The sequence below is a fragment of the Mytilus galloprovincialis genome, chromosome 4, assembly GCF_965363235.1.
Source record: "Mytilus galloprovincialis chromosome 4, xbMytGall1.hap1.1, whole genome shotgun sequence".
NCBI classification, from domain to species: domain Eukaryota; kingdom Metazoa; phylum Mollusca; class Bivalvia; order Mytilida; family Mytilidae; genus Mytilus; species Mytilus galloprovincialis.
Window position 1 is genome coordinate 87,904,335 of NC_134841.1, and position 14,042 is coordinate 87,918,376.

The following is a 14,042-nucleotide window of genomic DNA, read 5'->3' on the forward strand; positions in this document are numbered from 1 at the left end:
ATCACCTGCTTTGTTTTTTACTTTACTCTTTAGAGATCATATGAGCGTTTACTTTGCACCAGGCAAAGGAAACATCCTTCTCATCGTAAGTTTGGTCATTCGGATTATGTTCAGTCGTTTATGTAGCATTCAATTCTATGATAAAAACCAGAGAAACTCCGATTAACTTCCTTCTTTCATAAACACATGTAACACGTCCCCTGCATGATAACTCCCAATCTGTTGATGAGTGTTGTTATTTTGAAATTTTTACATACTGTTAGAAATAAAGTTGTAAACTGTGATTTAAGATATATAATGAGAAAACAATGAGCTGGTAAGTTTGTTATTATCCAAATATAAAATAATACATGTAATATGAGGCAGGCATTACCTGTAAATGGGGACGAAGTCTGTGTGAATTATTTTTTTGTAACTTAAATATTTGTTTAAAAAAAAAGAAACGGAAATACTGTAACGTTTCCGATTTTGGTTCTGTTGTTAGGGATTTAGTTGTGACGTTATTTAAATTATGACGTCATATGCAATGTAAACAAAGAAACGCTATCATCAGGTAACGTTTTTTCATATAAAGGAATTATTAAAAATGAAATTGGTATTGCGCGTTCCTTCCTATTTTATTCTAGACTGATAAATATATATTTTACTCAAAGTTTCATACAAACGAGACCGGAAAAAGGAAGTACATTGTACATTTCTGCGCAGGTCTGGGATTTCAAAACACGACCAAAAAAAATTGAACGTTTTTGAGTTCATTAGTACAAAGAAAAATTCGGGAAATTTTCCCGTATTTTTTTTTTTATTGAATTTTCTACTGTTATTGGGGACTCCGTCCCCATATTATGTCTAATGGATTATCATACACTGTCCAAGCCACACCAGAGGGCCCAGGCAGCCTGCAGGAACTGTCTTGTGCCTAGTCCAAATAATTTATAAAAGACAACTTTCGAGTTCGATGCATTTGCGTCAAAAACTTTGGTTTTAGTGGATATCATTCTGGGGTTAAGGGGCATTGTCAATTCCGTTCCAATGTTGTCGTTGAGTAAATGGTGATTAACAGTGGCGGATCCAGAACTTTTCCTAAGGGGGGGGGGCCGCTGACTGACCTAAGGGGGGGGGGCATGCTCCAGTCATGCTTCAGTTATTCCCTATATAAGCAACCAAATTTTTCCCACGAAAGGATGGCCCGGGCCCCCCATGGATCCGCCAATGATTTAAGTACTTACTGAACAAAAATTATTTCTAGTTTATCCTGCACAATGAAAATCACTAAGACGCTTGATGACCATTATAATAGTGCAGGGATACAGGCGATCCCTAGTCCTATAACATATGACCTCGGGGGGCATTATTTACTATTTCTATTTACTGTTCTGATTTTTTTTTAACTATCAATGTGCCACCCGCATTCAATAAAAATTAAAAATGAAAATATCAGTATAAAAATGTTAAAAATTGAATAAGAATGCAAAGTTATATGTTATAGGACTAAGCCGATCCCCTCTATCTGGTAAATGATGTCATGAAGGCGCGCATAATTGACAATTTTTTTTGGTGAAGGACAAACTCGAAAGTGGTCTATAATGATATCTTGCAAGGCTATTTTGAAAGGTGGTCCAGAATTTTTTTTTAAAATAGCCTAACAAGACGTCATTATTATTTGGACTACAATGTATCTTATACCAAGTCTTATTTTTGGTCTTAGACCATCTACATAATTTGTCACAAATGATCGTCCACATTCCCTTTACTGTTTTGTCACTTTGCAGGCAGCTGTGTTATATATATATATATATATTACTGATATACAAATGTAGGCTAATTAATAGATCCCAAAGTGACTGAAACAGACTTCAGACTGATCTTGATGCAGTAGCAAAATGGGAACAGGGCTAGTTGATGGCTTTTATCCTGACTCGAAAAAAAAGTAAATAAACAAGATGGAGGAAAATAAATCGTTATATATATTTCTGTCGCCAAATTCTTTCGCCAATGACTAATTATAATCGCCACAATTATTATTTTTTCGCAAATTGCGAAAATGGCGACCTTCAGCGGAAACCCTGCCACAGTCCTACATTTGTACATGTGACTTTCAAACAGAAAAACAACCAATAAAACAGAATTCCAACCTTTCCAATCACAAATTATAATCTATCATCTGCTTATATAATTGATAGTGTTACCTTCAACCTTGCAATTTTGTATTACACTTTAAGTACATCTAAAACAGGACTAATCTAATCATCAATGATATAACATCTAAAAGTAACGAGACTCTTAGCCTCCTACAACTAAACATCAAACCATCATATCAATAGTAATGTAAACCATGCAAGTACTAAACGTATGCTCAGTTTGGGACCCTGATACAGCAGAATCAATATACAAATACAAGGTAAAATGGAGCTTAACTCAGTATGTCTTTAATAGTAACCATTGATATGAGTAACTCTGACATGCTGAACACACTCAGTTTAATTTTGTTACCACTATTACCCATTGTAATAATGTATAAGATCTCACTTCATTTAGTCGAAATACCATCAGACACCATTTTTATAGAATCCAGGTCCCTTCACCCTGATTCACGTTCGCCCTAGTACCTGTATCCCTGATACCTGTACATGTCCGCCCAAAATCCATTCGCCCTGATTTTAATTTTTTTTCTAATTGTTGTCTAGTGGCATAATTTTAAGTATTTGAACAAAATATGTTAAAGTTTGATGAAAAATTGACAGAATATTTATATTGCCGCAATCAATTTATCATTTTCCCTTTGATTTGCAGAGTATAATACTGGAATACAATGTATTTATCTTTATTGATATTGGTTAACAAAATAATTGTAATAAGTCAATCACGAATGCATGCAGTATAACTGAGGCTAGTCTCAGAGTATAATAATAAATGAACTTATTGTTTTTATTAATTTCAAGCTGAATATTTTATCAAAACAAAACGCTTGTTTTATTATATTAATCCATCAAAAGACAAGTATCACAATAATCAGTGATCCGAATTATTATGGTCATTTAACAATTATGTATATAATTAATGATCCTAAACAAGCCATAAACCTTTAAATATTTCCATGTTTCCATAAATTTCAAGAATATATGTAACACTCATAAACGTGTCCTTCCCCCCAAACGTGTCCGATTCCCCCAAACGTGTCCACATCGACGTCACTGAACTGCAAAACATATATGGGCGCCCAAACGTGTCCATTTTTCAACTAACCCCTAAACGTGTCCAATCTCCCAAACGTGTCCATATCAAGCGTTATTTGGCTATTGCTATTTCATTTTAAAATGATAATAATTTTACCATTTCATTAAAAATAAAGATAAAGTCGTAAGGTCTTTTTTAAACCGGCAGTACAAGCTGGGTAAAAGTGGGGGCGTCATTTCGTCTATGTCGTATGTAAATTATAAGCAAACATGTTTATATTAACTCTACATATACCTGGTCAAAATGTCCCTTTCTCTGCCCATTAGAACATTTATTTTCTCTCTAAATATGCATGAAACAATTGGACAATACGCAACCAACAGTCTTAAGTTAATTTATACACTAGAAATGTAAAATCATTAAAACTTGTATGTTCTCTCTAAATATGCATGACATACTTGCAACTGGACAATACGCAATCAACAGTTTAAAGTTAATTTATACACTACAACTGTAAAAACATTAAAACATTAAAACTTGTATGTTCTCTCTAAATATGCATGAAATACTTGCAACTCGAAATACGCAATCAACAGTCTAAAGTTAATAGATACAGTACAAATTAAATTTGCAATTAGTAAAAATACATTTTTATTGTGCCATTCTCATTTAGTGTCTGTTTATTTGAAAACAGAAGTCTGTTATATCATCTTATAAAATGTGCCTCGTCTAGGACACTTATCTATTTGTATTACTACTCCTCTTTGCTAGAAACCGCTACTAAAACAGCAGTCCCTTTGTTCATAGCAGGATTGTTTATGTAATCAACAATATCTTCTTTATTGTAATATGTGTAGCTGGTCATATCGTCCAGGGAGTTTTACTAAACAATTCCGCAGAATACATTTGTTCACTATCAAAGTACTGCGTGATACCAGTGTTGACAAATGTAGACTGTCTCCCGGTATGATAATACAGTTGTATAGAACCTATCTAAATTTTTAACATGATGTCATTCAAATAATGCATGAAATATTTGGCACTGGACGTTATGATTAATCGTGTCTAAAGTGATGCTCGAAACCTAAAATTTATTAAAAATAACTGAATAACAGTTTATGATTTGATGAGCTTTTAAAATATCAGAAATGTTGAATAATTGGAAGTAAATAATGCTGAACGATCGCCGTCGGATTGATATAAAAGACATCACCGGAGTTTATAATAAACAAATAATTTACACAGTAAACAATTAATTCAACTACCTTTAATTTTTTGTATGTTCGCTATTAATGAGCATGAAATACTTGCAACTGGACAATAAGCAATTTCAGTCAAAATTTAATTTATATGATACAGATTAAATTTGCCATTATGATAATCATTAACAACCGGCATTGAACAAACTAATGCTAATAAATGGCTACCTCATCAATTGCTTCCCTCTTAATAGAATTGCCGTAAACGTTATCGATTTCATTTAGGACATACATGTATTAACGCTAAAAGACGTGAGACGTTCTGGCGTGTAATAGTGGACACGTTTTGGGGAAAAAACAATTATTGGACACGTTTGGGGGTTCTGAAATTGGACACGTTTGGGGATTATTGAATATTACGGACACGTTTGGGGAGAATAGACACGTTTGGGGGAATCGGACACGTTTGGGGGGAAGGACACATTTGGGAGTGTTACATATATACCATAGAAATATCTGAATAAGTTTATTCAACTTCAATGCCCTGAATATTAATATTTTCTAGAAGGGCGAACAGACTCTATGGGCGAACGAACTCAGGGCGAACGTACCCAGGGCAAACATGTTATTAGGGCGAACAAACCCGATACCATTCTTATACTTGCAAATCTAAAATCCAAAAAATTCTAACAACTCACCTTCTATGTCTTTATCATGTTTATACACATGCATCTAAAGCCAATACATACTGGAAAACAGGCACTATATATTTTTTACTGTTCAATAGAACACATTAACAATTTCTATTTGTTCAGTCTCTCACAACAAATCACACAATATTGAGGCTACATTTAAACAATGTTTAAAAGAATGTCTGTTTCCCCTCCCCAAGGTCTTTCCTTTGTAAACCAGACCAGGACATTGCAGGAAGGCAGGTTCTTTTTTTTAACTGGATGTCATAGCATGGTCACATGAATGGTTTAACTTGCAGTCCAGTCGAGGCCACTTATCATTTGTTTGTGTTCAATTTTTGCTTTCAAGCTCTTCAAATTGGAAAAAAATTATTTGGAATAAAAATAATTTTATTTTTTTGTGGAATATAATTTTATGACCTGGGTGGGGGAGGAGAAACAAAGTTTAACAAACATATTTTTTATTTTGGCCTAACTTACATTGGTTTTTAACAAATTGTGACTTGGATGGAGAGTTGTCTCATTGGCACTCATACCACATTTGCTTATGCATACATTGTACATGTATGTACTCATAAGAATGTATGTTACATAAATTTTGTACCAAAAATTAAAAACCTTGAGGAATTTAAAAAAAATAATATTTCCTTTTTGAGATAAGATTTTTTATGAGATAAAAATGGTTTATATTGTGCAAAATATTGTTGTGGAAAACATCTTAAAGATTATAGTTTCTCATCATTATGAAACACTTCAAAGATAAAAGGCTTGAAATAACATCCAAGTATCTCGATTTATTTGCATGATAACTTTAATTCTCGTGTACATTGTATCTATGAAGCTAAAATAGACATTACTTTACAGTACAGTAAATTTAGGAAAACTAGTAATTTCATATATTTGTTTCCTTTTTTGTGTCCAATCAAAGATCCATGTTGGAGAAAACTAGAACTAATGGAAAATAATTTACAGAATTTTGTTTTTGAATTAAATTCAACAAAATATCATCAAATAACTAGATCAAATAGAATTTCATCAAGTTAATAAATTCAATATTATGACTACTTTTTAGGAATCCATTCAACCGACATACAGCTCCAAAAAAGAGTGTGATATCTAGAACTGTAAGTTGATTTTCGTTTTAAAATTTCAAAGTAAAGTTCTTATTTACTTTACCATGTTTACATAATACTTATATATTCTTTCACATAATGACATAATGACCATTTTAATTATTTATGGAATTTTCTTAACATTTTACTCATGAACTTCAAATCAGATATTCTTGAAATTCGTGTAAACATGCTACACTGTGTGATAAGTTTTCGCTCATCACTCATCAACTCCCTGTTTACAGAATACTTATAGCTGAAAGGTTTATTATTAATAAGTATAAATAAAGGCATTTATTTGTAGTCTAAAGTTAACTTTTTTGCCACAGGTTTGCTCCAGCTACTCCTCTTACCTCTAGCTCAATTTTTTATTTTATAATTTAAAATTTGAGAAACATTTCTATTGTTATTTTCATCTATTTTATTTTATCTTTATTATAGGAAGAAAGAGAACTTGTTAAAGAAATAAAAAAGCTAGATCAGTAAGTCTGAAAAGTATTTGGTCTCAATGCAATTATATCATATAGAAAAAATGAAATAAGCATGATGTGTTATTCTAGTTATTTTTGTTAAAATATAAGTCTGAATTTATACTGTTGTTAAAATATAAATTCTGAAACTATACTGTTGTTAAAATGTAAGTCTGAAACTATACTGTTGTTAAAATATAAGTCTGAAACTATACTGTTGTTAAAATATAAGTCTGAAACTATACTGTTGTTAAAATATAAGTCTCAATTTATACTGTTGTTAAAATATAAGTCTGAAACTATACTGTTGTTAAAACATAAGTCTGAAACTATACTGTTGTTAAAATATAAGTCTGAAACTAAACTGTTGTTAAAATATAAGTCTGAAATTATTTTAGAAAAAGGATGAATGTTTATCTCAAGTACATATGAATGTAACATTAAGGATCTAATAGGCATGTAGTATTTTGGTCAGTTAGTCCATTAATTGGTCTAGATCTGTGTGTTGACTGAACAATCTTTTTAGTCTTTTGTCCAACTTTGTATTTAACATAAGCATGATAAAGGAAAATACAGGAATTTATTCTGCATGAATATTTCCTAAATTATAGATAATTATTCATAAAGAAATCTACATTATCATGTCTATCATTACTGTAAAAATATATATTTAGCGGAATGTATGTTCAGGACTAACAGCAAGTAGAAGCAGGTGATATTTTCCTATACTGCATTCAATTCTAGTTTATTACTGGCCCAAAGTAATCATTTATAGAAATTTTTATTTTTTGTAGACATGGTGAGACCAGTAAAAAGTTACAAAAAGATGCCAAACGATGGGTTGAAGCAAACAATGGTAATAATTCTTTTGGTATACCATGTTTACTGTGGATTCATTATTATTCGTTGGATACCAATTTTCATGGTTTTCGTTGGTACAGGTAAACCACGATTTTAAATGTTCAACGAATCACAAATTTGTTATTGGGTTGCATACAAACTCTGATAAAACTACGAAATCAAAGATCCACAAAATTGCAAGATTTCTTTAATCCACGAAAATCGGTACCCACGAAAATAAATGAATCCACATAAATCATATAAAGATTAGTTTATTCTGTACATATATTATAAAATAAGATGCTGTGGTATTATTTTCAATGAGACACTAACCAACAGAGTCCAAATAATGTGGCTTTAAGGAACTCTAGGTCATCATATGGCCTTCAAACATGAGTAAAACTCATACCTTATAATCTGCTATAAAAGGTCCTTACATACTGTGGATTCATTATTATTCGTTGGATACCAGTTTTCGTGGGTTTCGTGGGTAGAGGTGAACCAGGGTTTCGTGGGTAGAGGTGAACCACGAATTAAAATGTTCAACGAATAACATATTTGCAATAGGCTTTGTATACAGAGATTGGAAAAACCATGACATCAAATATCCACGAAAATGCAAGTTTTCAGCAATCCACGAAAATTGATACCCACGAATATAAATGAATACACAGTAACAAAACGAAAAAAAATGAAACATTTATAAAAAATAAATGGCCTGATTTGTTACATAGCAAGACATTAGAACAGATATAACAGGTCGCAACAGATGACAACTGAATTACAGACTTCTAACATGGCACAGGCACATACAAATGTATAGAATGTGGTACAATGGTGTAACAGTACAAAATTAAAACAAACTGTAAAAATCTGATGAAAATGACTTGACACTGACAAATAGTATGGTCTTACTGATTCTTTCCTTGTATACATTGTATAGGTATAGCTATGAAGGCTATAAATCCAAAAGAAATAATGTATGGAAATGATGAATTGCTGCATGATATACTATTTATAATAGCATAATGGTTGTGAAACTGTTTCAGCTGTTGCAGGGAGTGAACACAAAATAACTCAAGATCTACTGTCATGTCAACTCTGTCAGTCTGAACCAGAGTTCTATAAACAGATAGAAGAATGGAACAAAACAGTAGAAAAACAAGCTCAATCTACAAGAGAGTTGGTTAGTGTTCAAATGCATTATCTGCCTCTAATTGGCACATTCGAAAAATCTAGTTTGAATAATTGCATGTAACCAGGAACATTCTTAATCATATTTCTTTTGACTAGTTATTGGTATTTAAGATCTTTAGGAATACTGAATTTACATAATTTCATTTTGGTCAATTTCAATGGTGGAGAAATAGGCTCAATGTTGATGTGATAAATTAAAGAAAGAGTATAGATCACTTCATATTTTAAGGCCTTATCCAGGCTAGGATTTGGCATAAAACATCTTAGTAATTTGCAAATGCAAATGCATTGATTGGCCCAAAAAAAAGGGGGGGGGGTGTTCCAACTGGATCCGCCAATGTACTTACACAAGATATATAAACTTAAATTCTTCAATGTGTATGCAGGCCTCTACAATAACTTTTTTTTCAACTTGTCCAGTAGGACAAGTACATACCAAAACTTACTTGTTCGAATGAAATTGTAACTTGTCCAAATTTTTTTTTATTAAAAATAACCTTTTCAAATCTGAAGTTGATAAAAGGAACAAAATGAATTTAAACAATAGAACAGAATTTGATTTATTTCTTTTGAAATACTTTTCAAAAATATGAGTCAAGTACAACTGAATTTTTCATTTGGTCCTGTCATTCGGTCCTGTCATTCAGTCCAGTCATTAGTGTAACCCCTTTTTACCTTTTAAAAAGTACCTGACAAAGAACCAGTTAAAAATCATCGATTGCAAGTATACATGTTGAAGAAAAAGGTTTTGCATTTGAATAAACAAGAGACATATAATACATGTATTACCATGATGAGAACAAATTTTAAAACAGTTAATACAAGGTTCTGCAAGTGGGAATTTGTGGGGTTAGACTACCATTGGAAAATTATGTTGGAGAGAGGCAGAATTTTTCCTTACAACAGGCCACATACAGACCACACTTAGTTGTTGCAGGGTTCTTTAAGTTACATAGTGTTGCACTCTTCCTAAACAGGCATTAGATTGATAGTCTTGATTCTGACATTGCAGTCTATGTGTTTGTAGTTAAGAAGCTGATTTAGATTAATTGTGTTGAGATGTGTTCAGGTGAAATTCATAATGAGAAGACTATTACCGGTAAAATTAGATCCACTACATAATATAATAATAAAATTTGGTTTGGCTATAACAAAATATTTTTGATTTCTCATGACTGTGCACATTTCTTTCCAGAATGGAACAGTACAGAAAACAGTTATTGAGCCAGTGAAAAAGTATGATAAATTATGCATTTCATAGAAAATTTATTGCTTATTCAATTGTACAGTAGGTTGATACATGTGAAATCTAATATTTCTCACTGCAAAACATTTATTTTGATGCTTGTCAGATAAATTATTTATGTTTTTTGATAATATAATTGGCTAACCCCCTCTCAGTATAAAGAAAACATTATGTGTACCAATGTTCAAGTACCAGATTTACAAGGCCTGTATAGGCAGTCAATGTCGTTAATCTACACAATTAATGTCTATGGAATTATCTACTATAAAAGTAATTAGATTTATGCTTCAACTTCACTTTGTAACAAACATTTTTTAAAGGTTAAATGGAGTGTACCCAAGTATTGATACTGCAATAAAGAAAAGGGAACAAAGTTTACAGGTAAAAACATTATATAAGCCTAGATTAAAACATTATTTTAGGTATTGCTCCTGGGGGAAAAAATATATGAAATTACAAATATTTATAAATACATCTTTATTCAAAGAGGTAATATGATGGGACCCTTTGCAAAATATTGACTCAACACAGTGGTGGTCTCCAATAAAATCAATTGTTAATTTTAATTTTAGAAGCAAAAAAAAAACCATTAAAACTATTATTTAAAGAGATCTTAATACATTTAATATAATGTTGAATGTTAAATATTGTATACTTGTTGACTGGGTATGAGTTGAATAGTATGTTTATTGTCCCTGAGGTGCAACTATTGCCCTGAGGCATAGCCGAGGGCAATAGTTGTATCCAACGGGGCAATAAACTTACTATTCCACGAATATACAGTCAGTGAGTGTTTTATTATACCAAAAGAGACAACAGACAATAAATTTCAGGACCAAACCACCTATCATAATATAAAAAGCAGAAACACAACCATACTGTTTCGCGTTCATAAATATTCTAAATTCTTAGGCTACGTCCCGCACTGACGTGAATCCTAGATACAATAGGTAAAACGTGACGTTGTAAATCCAGCGGTATTCTCAACCTTATCCAATCCCGTTACTGCATTTGAAATTCTTCAACATATAATGATGCTTGCGGTCAAATAGTTTCAGCGATGTCCAATAGTTGGAAATGCTTGAAATTTGAAAAATAGTGAAAATATTGTGTACTTATTTTATATAGAAAATGATAACTGAGGTATGATAAAAGTAGTTATTCTGTTTATTTCAGGAATATATGAAAAGTCAAGCCAAACTAGAGAAATATCAGGAAAGAGAGAGAACAGGACAGAATATAGTTAAACTCGAAACTGTAAGTGTACTTAGACATATTCATATATCAAGTCAGGATTAAAAAAAGTACATTCAAAAAGGAAAAATAATACTATTTCCCTTAAATTTGTCAGTTTTGTTTTTCACATCATTTCCAGGAGTACATATTATTTTGATGTCTGGAAATTATACATTTACTGATATATTATCATCATGAACATATGATATTTCAATTTCAGTAGACAAGGAATAGTTTTGTGGAATAGACACCAAGTATGCCTTGAACAGATTTGACAAAAATAAAATAATACATAGAATATTTTGGATAGGGTCAAAATTGAAAAGGCCTAAACATGATAACAAAATAAATGTCAGCTCTGTTATGTGTAGGTAGATGAAACTCATAGAAAGTTATAATAAGAAATGAGGCATACTTATATATATAAAAGTAATCAAAATACAATTATATCACATTATTGGTTCATGTATATGATGTTGTCATCTATTCATCAAAAGACTTTGAATTAGTTATTTTCTGCTCTCCTAATCACGCTGCATTAAGGAGTAAGAGAAAAGACTGGTCTGCTAGGAGTCAGAATAATGTGTCGGGGTCAGGTGATATATTTATACTGTTTCCTTGTGAACTAGCATGTTTAAAATCCAACTCAGCGTGTCAGTCTAATACAAAGCAGTGTTAATATTAATATTTTATTTACATGTTCTGGTCCTTATTATTCATATTAATTTGCCAAAGGACGTTAAGCAGCCATCCATCATTATCATCTATTCATTGGCACCTTTGATTTCATAGATCATACACAACATTTATTCTAAATGTTCTATTACATTCCAGAGTAAGAAGTCATTAATATCAGCTAAAGAAGATTTTACAAGTCAAAATAATGCCTTAAAGGAAGATATACCCAAGTTTATAGACATGAGAACGGAATATATACAGCCTTCTCTTGAATCCTTGATTAAATCTCAGGTATGTTTTACTTTACCACTCATACTGCAACATAGTGAAGCTCTGGTTTATAAAATGATCTTTGTTTCCAATAGGGAGCCTTGGTTACCAACTGGTATAAGTAGTTCATCCCAAGATTGTTAGTTTTCCAGTCAATGGACACTCATTCTCTCTGGGCAATCTGGTTTCCTTCACCAACAAAAACTGACCGCCATGATATAGCCTATAGTGATCAAAGTGGTGTTAAACACAGATGATCAACTAATCATCCATTTAATCACACATATTTTTTTTTAATGCATTTTTTAAGCACAATTAAATAAAAATGTTTATGTTTTTTTAAAATTATTTGGGGATGAGGCAATGAATTTGTATGCTCATATCAAATTTTATTTTGTTTCTTTTATATACATTGTACAATCAGTACTGATTAATAGATGGATTTATTATTATATAACATGCAGAAAACCTTGTTACAACTTTCTTTATTTCAGATGTAGACTATTTAAGGTTAACTATATTGCCTTATCATTGCCAATAAAATAGACTATCTGAAGGCAAGCAAATGTTTTGCAAAAGTCTCTTTCTTAAGTAATTCTTGGTCTTAGATCAAATTCCTAAGTGATCAATGAAAAACAGATTTAAATGTTTGCAATGTAAGAATTATAAAGTCACCTTAGCAAGATTGACACCATGCCTCATCGTCATTGTATTTTACAGTGTGCAGTGAACTGAATAATCTGGGTCAAATAATGACCTTATCAAAATCCTTGCCTGATAATTACCCTTTTAAGTGACGACTGGGAAATATGACCATTTCCAAACCTTTGCCTAAGACTGTGATTTAATGAGTTTCTTAACATTTGACAATTTATTTTTTACTTAATTTTTGTTTGAAGGTTGCCTTGAATGCAGAATCTGTCAGATTGTACACAGAACTATCGGAACATATGGGAAGCAAGGAGGATACTTCCATACACCAGACATTAACAGAGATAAAAGCACTGTCAATAACAGTGGACTGATATGTCTCATTCAATGTTTTTGTTTCTCATGTAGATAATTTCACTGGATTGGAATGTATAAGTTGGATGATGATTTCTTTCGTGCAGAATAATTTCTGTTGCTGATTTTTTTATAAGCTTTTTAAAACTAATTACTGTATACATGCATGTTTCTGATTCTTCAGTTTATTTAAAAAATAACAGTAAATTTGCACCACCAACCAGTAATTATAAGGCCTAAAGGTAGATTTTTTTTCGATTATAATGTTGAAAATTTGGTCCAAACAGGTAATTGTAACTGGAACTGTAGACACATATTTTTTTTCAGTTTTTAGAAACAGAAAAAAATATATGATTTATTCTCTGCAACATTTCCCTTTCAAATGCATTAATGAAATACACTATATCATGTATTTGTGTTACCACCTTTTTTTTTAGTTCATAACTTTTCCGGTGTCCAAGTAATAAATTTATGTGTGTGTTTTTATATTTATGAGTGTTTGTATGATAAGATTTTCATTTTATGTCTTCCATTACTGTGCAATATATTGATTGTTTAATGATTATGACTGAAATATTTTAAGTAAATAAATATTTTGATATCTTTGTATGATGATTTGTAAATATATATAAATAGTGTTAAATGAATTTTATTTTTAAAGCAATGTCCTTTGTCTGAAGCGTTCTTCTGGATCTACTTTCATAGGGAATGCTCTATAAACCTTATGAATTACAAAATTGCCAGAGCAGCCAACATCCCCCATTGATAAACTAAATTTTTTATTTCCCATTTATGGGCATTATGTTTTCTGGTCTGTGCGTCCGTTCGTCCGTCTGTCCCATTTCAAGTTAAAGTTTTTGGTCGAGGTAGTTTTTGGTGAAGTTGAAGTCCAATCAACTTGAAACTTAGTACACATGTTCCCT

At 31.5% G+C, this 14,042-nt stretch overlaps 1 protein-coding gene across 1 annotated transcript; it reads left to right on the plus strand.

Annotated features, from left to right (window-relative positions):
- Positions 1 to 181: 181 nt before the first annotated feature.
- LOC143073301 (bridging integrator 3-like) lies at positions 182 to 13,728 on the plus strand. Its single transcript, XM_076248729.1, has 10 exons — positions 182 to 316; positions 6,138 to 6,189; positions 6,619 to 6,659; positions 7,442 to 7,503; positions 8,537 to 8,673; positions 9,880 to 9,920; positions 10,251 to 10,311; positions 11,107 to 11,187; positions 12,001 to 12,135; positions 13,014 to 13,728. Exons 1-10 carry the CDS (start codon positions 309 to 311, stop codon positions 13,137 to 13,139), a joined length of 744 nt encoding a protein of 247 aa, XP_076104844.1. The 5' UTR covers positions 182 to 308; the 3' UTR covers positions 13,140 to 13,728.
- Positions 13,729 to 14,042: the final 314 nt, after the last annotated feature.